The sequence below is a fragment of the Anneissia japonica genome, unplaced genomic scaffold (assembly GCF_011630105.1).
Source record: "Anneissia japonica isolate Jap-2015-1 unplaced genomic scaffold, ASM1163010v1 scaffold1060_len253145_cov167, whole genome shotgun sequence".
NCBI classification, from domain to species: Eukaryota; Metazoa; Echinodermata; class Crinoidea; order Comatulida; family Comatulidae; genus Anneissia; species Anneissia japonica.
In genome coordinates this window covers 67,410-75,422 of record NW_022735641.1, presented here as the reverse complement: position 1 = coordinate 75,422, position 8,013 = coordinate 67,410, and the positions used below count along the sequence as shown (strand labels likewise).

Below are 8,013 nucleotides of genomic sequence, written 5' to 3'. Positions count from 1 at the left end.
ACTGAAGGGCGCCCTGTACGTTGGGCACGAAGTATAGGAAACTTGCATGGTTAAAAAGAAGGGCGCCGCCTACGTTGGGCACGACTTCCGCCTCATTTTTACAATGCGAGAACTCTATCTTGTATTTCTAGTATCTTTGGTATATATAAAAAATTGTGAGTGGTCACGCTGCACTCAGCTTGATTGATAAACAAAACAAACTTCAGCATGACGATGGTCGGGCGTCGTGCCCTTATCTTTTTACAGGATTTAGCACGATCCCAAAAAGGTGCTGGTATAATCGGTGCAAGGTGTACTTCAACAATGGCTTCAGTGCCCAAAGCAAGAAGACTGGAAGGGAAAGTAGCAATTGTCACTGCTTCATCGGACGGGTAGGGAAATGTCGAACTTCGTTTTACTCTAGCCTATGGGCTAGGTGGTCCCTACTCTTCTTCTAGGTAGGGGCTAGGACTAGGTCTAACTAGCTAGCCATGCCAAGTCAGTCAGTGCTCACCAATTTGTGATAAAAAAGGAGTCCATCTTAGCCATCACATGTCTGGCTGCCTGTCATGTGCAGTCCGACAGTTTGTCAAACCATGCCAAGGGGCTGAGATTGCCACAGCCGCAGAGCGAAAAAAAAGCTGCTGTTTGCTATCGGCACTCACTGCCACAGTGTGTGAAAATGCTGCTGTTTTCTATCGCCACTGCCACTGTGGGAAAAAAGTTGTTATTTTCTATTGGCATTGCCACAGTGCGAAGAAAGCTCCTATTTTCTATCGGCACTCCCACAGTGCAAAAAATTGCAGTTTTCTATTGGCCCTGTCACATCAAAACACTGTGGCTAGAGATCGGTACCGTATTTCTACTTTTTGGCAAAGGTACAGTAAATGGCATCATTATGTCACAATCACCCAATCAATAAAGTACAAAATGTGTGTGACATCATCTTTCAAGACCAGCATTGGCATTGCCGATCGCCCACAGTGAGCGGTGTGCCTGTGACACAATGATACAATGTACAGGACTAGATTAGCATATGATTAGCTAGGCAAATTATACAATATTTTTCTTATAATACTGTCATCGATAAATAGGGGTAAGGGGTTCCATTCAGTAGTAAGAGTCATGTCATTTATCTATTGCCATATAACAAACAATGCCTGAATCTTCAGGACCAAACTTTTTAAATGACCTGTTCGAAGCATGAACCCCTGTAGACCAAACCCAGTAGAAGTACCGTTACGATTTTTAATCTTACGGGAAATCCACTCACGACATTCTATGTACTGTAGTACTGTTTTAAATGGGCCTGTATCAAAAGAATCTGGGAAAATTTGACACTAATGATTGTGCGTGGTTGGGGAAATATTCTGTGATCGATGGATTCTGGCCGAACGATGTTTTCGATTAGGGAATAACGGTGACAAAGTCTACGTAAAAGCTGGGTAAGTGTACAGTTGCATGTGTATTCAAAGTATATTAATATTTTGGTCGGATTGTAAAGCGTGGTAATTTCGAGTATAGTATTATAACCTAGGCTTCTTGGACTAAAATTTGTGATGTGATTTTGTGTGTTGAGACCTTCAGACTTGGTATGACCATGGAGAAATTAGCTTATGACTGATATATGCCACTCAGATCGATCTATCACCACAGCAGGGCCATTGCCAAGCGAAGAATCTAAGCAATGCCTAGGCCTTGCCTTGGAAGTAGAAATACGGTACTGTATCTATAGCCACAACGACATCAAAAAGCTGCTGTTTAATTATTCAATATAGATATTTTGATTGATAGATGACATTATTGTATCAATAATTGATTGGGTCTAGGCTAGTCTATATTATTTTAATTTGGTCATAAGTGTAAAAAACTGTCAACTGTCCACATATTAATTAGCGTCACCAACCGTCAACATGTCAACATAGACTTTTTATATGGTACGTATATACCCTGTAAATATATATATTTATATATGATACCTGTCTCTTATACACATCTAGATGTGTATAAGAGACAGCCTCAAACTAATAACAGTGCATGAATAATACTTTAATGGGCTTATTTACAATAGTTTGATTAATGAGAAATTCTTGATTAATTTATAGTTTATAATAGATATATACCATTAATAATGATTCAGCATATTAAATCAACCTACGTCTATGTAAAATCTTTTTTTTAAATACAGATGTTAATTATTTTAATTCTGTTTTAAAAAATAATCTTATAAATAAGTTTTATTGTGAAAATCCACATAATTTATGTTTCCAATTGTTTTGAATTAATTATCGTTTTTTTTTCCCTTCATAAACTCAAGAATTGGCTTTGCAATAGCAAGACGCCTTGGTCAAGAAGGCGCTCATGTTGTTGTCAGCAGCAGAAAAGAAAATAATGTAGACAGAGCTGTGAATCAACTCAAATCCGAGGACATAAAGGTTTCAGGGATGGTGTGCCATGTAGCGAAAGCCGACCATAGACAACGCCTTATCAATAAGGTATTATCAGTGAAGTCACCATCACATTTATCTAGTTATCATCCATCATCACCTCAGTTGTCTGCATTAGAGTAGATAATTTTAAGTACTTAGGAATTACTTTTGATACTTTTGTTAACGTGCGATAAACATATTGAGAATTTTTTGTTTAAAAATTTCCCAGTGTATTGGTGTTATCTGTAGGTTATGGAGTTTTATTCCAAATTTTTCACTTAAACTTTTATCAAACGCTTTAATTCTACCATTTTTTCGACTATTGTAGTTCGGTATGGTCCAACTGTACAATAGCTCATCTTAATACACTTCAGGTTTTACTAAACAGACTTGCCAGAACACTTCTGGATGCAGATATTAGGACACCTGTTGATGAACTTATGAAATCACTAAATAGGTCACGTCAATCAACGATGGGATCACAATATTCTTGTATTGACTTTCAAATGTTTAAAAGGCTCTGTTCCTGAATATTTAATTAACTTCTATGATCCTATTGATGATTATCACAATATAAATACAAGAAGCAAATCCAAAAACACTTTGGTCTTGCTAAAATGGCAAAATGAATCTGGTAAAAGAACTTTTAAATATTGTTCCGTTAAACTTTTGAATAGCCTACCTTCAAATATTTGCAGCACTATACACTTAAAAATATTTCAAAGATCTAATTTAAATTTGCTTTTTGTAGCTAACTCTTCATTATAATTTTTATTTTCATATATTTTTGTATGAAATTTACGTTTTTGTTATCTGGACCCACACTGATTGGGTATCCAGTAAAAAGAAAGGCTTTTAATTCTAATTGTCATTCAGTAACAATAACTTATATTGGGCCAAATTTCTCAATATAATCATCGGCAGAATGATCATTGTTACCTTCACCAATCATCACCATCGTTGTTATACTATTAATCCTTCAATTGGCAGATGTCACTGCCATCGTTCTCATCAATCGTCGTTTCATTTATTTATACACATACATACAGTAACAAAAAAGCATAATAGTAAAAAGAACTAAGAATAATTTTAGAATCAAACTTTAAGACATGGTCACCAGTTAAAATTATATTTAAAAAAAATGATATATTAAGTGTAAATAACTAAAAATATCATAAATAAAAATGAATAATAAATTAAAAAATGTTAATTTAAGGTTGAATCATTATTATCACATTAAAGTGTTTGGCAGAAAGGTAAATTGTGTACTTCTTGCACAGAAGAAACTGGTTCAAACAAGGTCAGGTGCAGATCCAGAATTTTTTAAATGATGGCTCAAAATATTCAAAATAAATATAGTGAGTAGTGACAATTTCAATATATGCATTGAAATGTTAAAATCTAGTGGCAAAACGAGGGAGGGGGGACATGCCCTCCCCCAATTGGACTGCACCTGATGGTTACCTTGAATAGCTCACATAAGAATGTGGGTTTTGACAGGGTAAGAACAATGTAAGCTCAAGACAACAATGTATCTGTTACAAGATGTTATTGCATTTGAAATAATACAAATAAGTACAATTTTATTTTTATTAAAAAAAAAAAATAATAATTTATAATCCTCGACTATCATTATCAAATAATAAACATACAATAAATAAAGACAGCGTGCTCCCTTTAATCTACCTTCCTCATCCATTGTCAATCCAAAAAACTCATCTTTTACTATCTTTTTACTGGTATATATGACAGATTATTTTAATGACTTTTCAGACTGTGGAAGACTATGGTGGAATTGATATTTTTGTTTCTAACGCTGCAGTTAATCCTGTGTTTGGACCAATTCTAGATGTAAGTTGACTTAATGGCATAAACCTGGTTTTTTTTTTTCAAAATTGTGCTCTACAGCACTGGATGAAATACAGAATATTATTGATAAATGGAATGTAGTAAATTAATTTCAAAGAATAAACAAGTGAATAAATAGCTTGACATTAAACAATGTACATGTTTGTATTTAGTTTCTTATATGTATTATGCGCTTTACAAATCCCACTTATTATTATTATTATTATTATTATTATTATTATTATTATTAATATTATTACTATTATTGTCATTATTATTATTATTATTTACTACTACTACTACTACTATTATTATTATTATTATTATTATTATTATTATTATTATTATTATTATTATTATTATTATTATTATTATAAGTGTATATTTCATTCAGCATGATGAATAATACTTTCTTTCAAATCTTTTGTAGACCTCTGAAGCAGCATGGGAGAAGGTAAGCTTACTCTTGCATCACACAACTTCAACTTTTATTTTTTCCATAGTTTTGCCTAAAAGCTTTGTCCAGATTATCAAATTTTCTTTGAAAACAATCTTGTATGCCCGTATATAGTCATGATGTGCCTATATATGATAAAGTTGTGATGTAATCATGACCATATTTAGGCATTTCACATGTTCTTGTCAAATGAAATTGGATAGTCTGGACAAGGCTTATGCCTTATCCAACACATCACGGTCATTTTGTTCAACACATCACTGTCATTTTATCCAACACATCACAGTCTTTTTGTTCAACACATCACGGTCTTTTTGTTCAACAAATCACGGTCATTTTGTTCAACACATCACGGTCATTTTGTTCAACACATTATGGTCATTTTATCCAACACATCATGGTCATTTTGTTCAACACATCACGGTCATTTTGTTCAACACATTATGGTCATTTTATCCAACACATCATGGTCATTTTGTTCAACACATCACAGTCATTTTGTTCAACACATCATGGTTATTTTGTTCAACACATTACGGTCATTTTGTTCAACACATCATGGTCATTTTGTTTGTGCCACAGTTGTCCTTCGGAAAATTCAATCAACTAACACACATACAACCAACAACTCAAAAACACATCTTTTTTATTTACATTTTGCTCCATGCTGGATTATTCTGAATTTTTACTTTAAATGTAAAGTGTATTGAGGCTTTAAGCAAATTGAACTATTATTATTATTATTATTATTATTGTTATTGTTATTGTTACTATTATTAAATGAAACATTTGATTACAATTTTAATAGGTTTTATAGTTTTTATGTATATGTGAGAACCTGAGAGCTGTTCTTGCATGGAGGCAGGTAGTTGAGCTGATTTTCTCTTGTGCAGCACTTCCTAATATACATTTTACTTCACAGATATTTGATGTTAATGTAAAGGCAACGTTTCTAATGATTAAGGATGCTGTTCCACACATGGAGAAAAGAGGGTATAAAAACTGTGTTTGTTTGTTTATTATTTATTGTCCTCATATTATATCACAACAAAAGTCAGAAAAACACAAAAATGAGAGCAAGAGGATAACCATATAAGTATGGTATACCCTGTGGCCTGAGATGAAATTTGAGTAATAAAACCCCTCAAAATTTAATCAAAATATTTAATCACTACATTACAACATTTTAAAAGTAAGTTTACTTTCAATGAGACAGATCAAAAGAATCTGGTTTTCGGTGGTTTACACTTTTTCACTAAAAAAAATCTTAAATCGATTACTTGCCAGCTTAACAATATTTGCAAAGGACATATTAAGAACAAATATATAGGCATCTATTAAATTGGCAAGAAAAATATTTTCTTATTCAATTGAAGACATAATAACTTGCGTATAGTAGAGAATTCTAATGAGACATGCCATCCCAAAGCCAGTATTAACGGCAAAAAGATAAAATATCTATATTTGCCCTTCTCCACATTATTTGCTTTAAAATGTTGGACCATAATCCTGGAATTTACTGTTGTCCAATTTATAAGTAAAAGTATTAGAGCCTTCTAAGTACTAAATACACAGTATTGTCACATGCTAGTTGACACATTGCAACACTATGCCCCAAATATACAATTTTTACCTAATAGTTCAACACTAGTGTATATTGTATTTGTTTTACATTACTAACAAACTGTTTATTTTCTTGACAGCGGTGGTTCTGTAGTCATAGTTTCATCCATTGGTGGTTATGTTCCTTTTGAGGTATGAAAATGATGGGCATCTCCAATGGGTACCTGGTGGGGTTGCCTGATACTGCGCCAATATAGCAGAAACACTGAAGTATTGGACCCAATGACCTGGGAAAACAAAGCTCTTTGTAACCTAAAGGATTAGCGCTATATAAATACTACAAATAACTGTAACAAATAACAATATTTTTCTATTTTTTGCTAACAAAATTGATTATCTTTTCTATAATGAGATATGCCATTAGGCATTATTCATAATTTTGGCAATTTGACACTTTATCCTATCTCATTTACAAGTCCAGTGGCGTATATAGCAGCTGTGGGGACGGGGGTGTTTCTCCCCCTTGAAAATGTCCTAAGTAAAAAATTACACTTAAGTAGTTAAAAATTACCTCATTTCATGATATTTGGCGACCTAGCATCATCGAGCCCCCAACTCCACCTTTTCCCCATCAGCCCCCAAATTTCAAGACTCGTTGATAGGCCACTGTACAGGTTGTAAGTGATAATCTATAAACTAAGTCCCATTATGAGCCTTAAGAAGTGAAGCTGTGTATATTTTTTTATTAACAAATCCTAATTTCGATCAGATTTGAACTAAGTACTCTGAAATTGGAAGACAAGAATTCTAAACACCAACCTTAACAATAAACTGGTTTATTAACTTATTTATTAGCATTATTAAATTTATTATTATTAGTAAACTATTCAAAATGAATACAAAATTTGTATTGCAAAATTATCAGATGAAATATTAACCATCAATACTTATTTTCCATCAGTATCTTGGACCTTATTCAGTGAGCAAAACTGCTCTGTTTGGCTTAACCAAGGCGTTAGCCCCACAATGTGCTGGTATGGGAATACGGGTCAACGCCCTTGCTCCTGGAGTCATTAAAACAAAATTCAGTGAAGCGGTAAGCATGGTATTATTCTTTTTAAATTTAGGCACAGGTCAGGTATTTTAGTGATATTAATCATAAATCTCAGAATGTGTATGTTGAAAATGGGAGCACATCATTAATTTATGTATTACTGTATATGTATAACTATCAAAATAAATAAATGCTTTTTTGAGAGGGTTTCATAATTTCTGAATACTTAATAATAGTATTTTTCATTTTGTAGCTATGGAAGAATGAGGCAGCTTCGGAACAGTTTCTTAGCATGATACCAATGAAAAGGTGCGTGTACACCTAATGCAGTTGCATCCTTACATTTATAGCACAAAAGTACATTATCTTCTATTTAAGCATAAAACCACGAATAGAAACACAATGGGCTTAATCTTGAGAAGAAGCCCATCTCGAATTGAAGGCCCTGTTTAGTTTGCAAAAGTACCTCGAAAAGAAGTACATACACTGTACATGAATTTAAAAGAAACAAAATTTGTATTAAAAACATGCTTGGTTTACACAGTGATTTAATGCAGATAAATACACTCCATGATACAGACTGATGTTAGTGGCCCTGAATATTCTTCTATAGTAATAATTCCCAGAATTTACACAGCATCCTTTTTGGAAAGAAGGCCCCCCCCCACCCCTCCCCTTTTTTT

The 8,013-nt window shown here is 33.3% G+C and overlaps 1 protein-coding gene across 1 annotated transcript in view; it reads left to right on the top strand.

Annotated features, from left to right (window-relative positions):
* The first annotated feature begins 150 nt into the window (after positions 1–150).
* The window catches only part of LOC117116643 (dehydrogenase/reductase SDR family member 4-like), a 12,547-nt gene continuing 4,684 nt past the window's right edge, over positions 151–8,013 (top strand). Inside the window, exons 1-8 of the mRNA XM_033260717.1 lie at positions 151–371; positions 2,297–2,474; positions 4,182–4,259; positions 4,687–4,710; positions 5,636–5,706; positions 6,417–6,468; positions 7,238–7,372; positions 7,584–7,639. Coding sequence (XP_033116608.1) covers positions 208–371; positions 2,297–2,474; positions 4,182–4,259; positions 4,687–4,710; positions 5,636–5,706; positions 6,417–6,468; positions 7,238–7,372; positions 7,584–7,639 — 758 coding nt within the window. The 5' untranslated portion in view covers positions 151–207. The remainder of the gene's footprint in view (positions 372–2,296; positions 2,475–4,181; positions 4,260–4,686; positions 4,711–5,635; positions 5,707–6,416; positions 6,469–7,237; positions 7,373–7,583; positions 7,640–8,013) is intronic.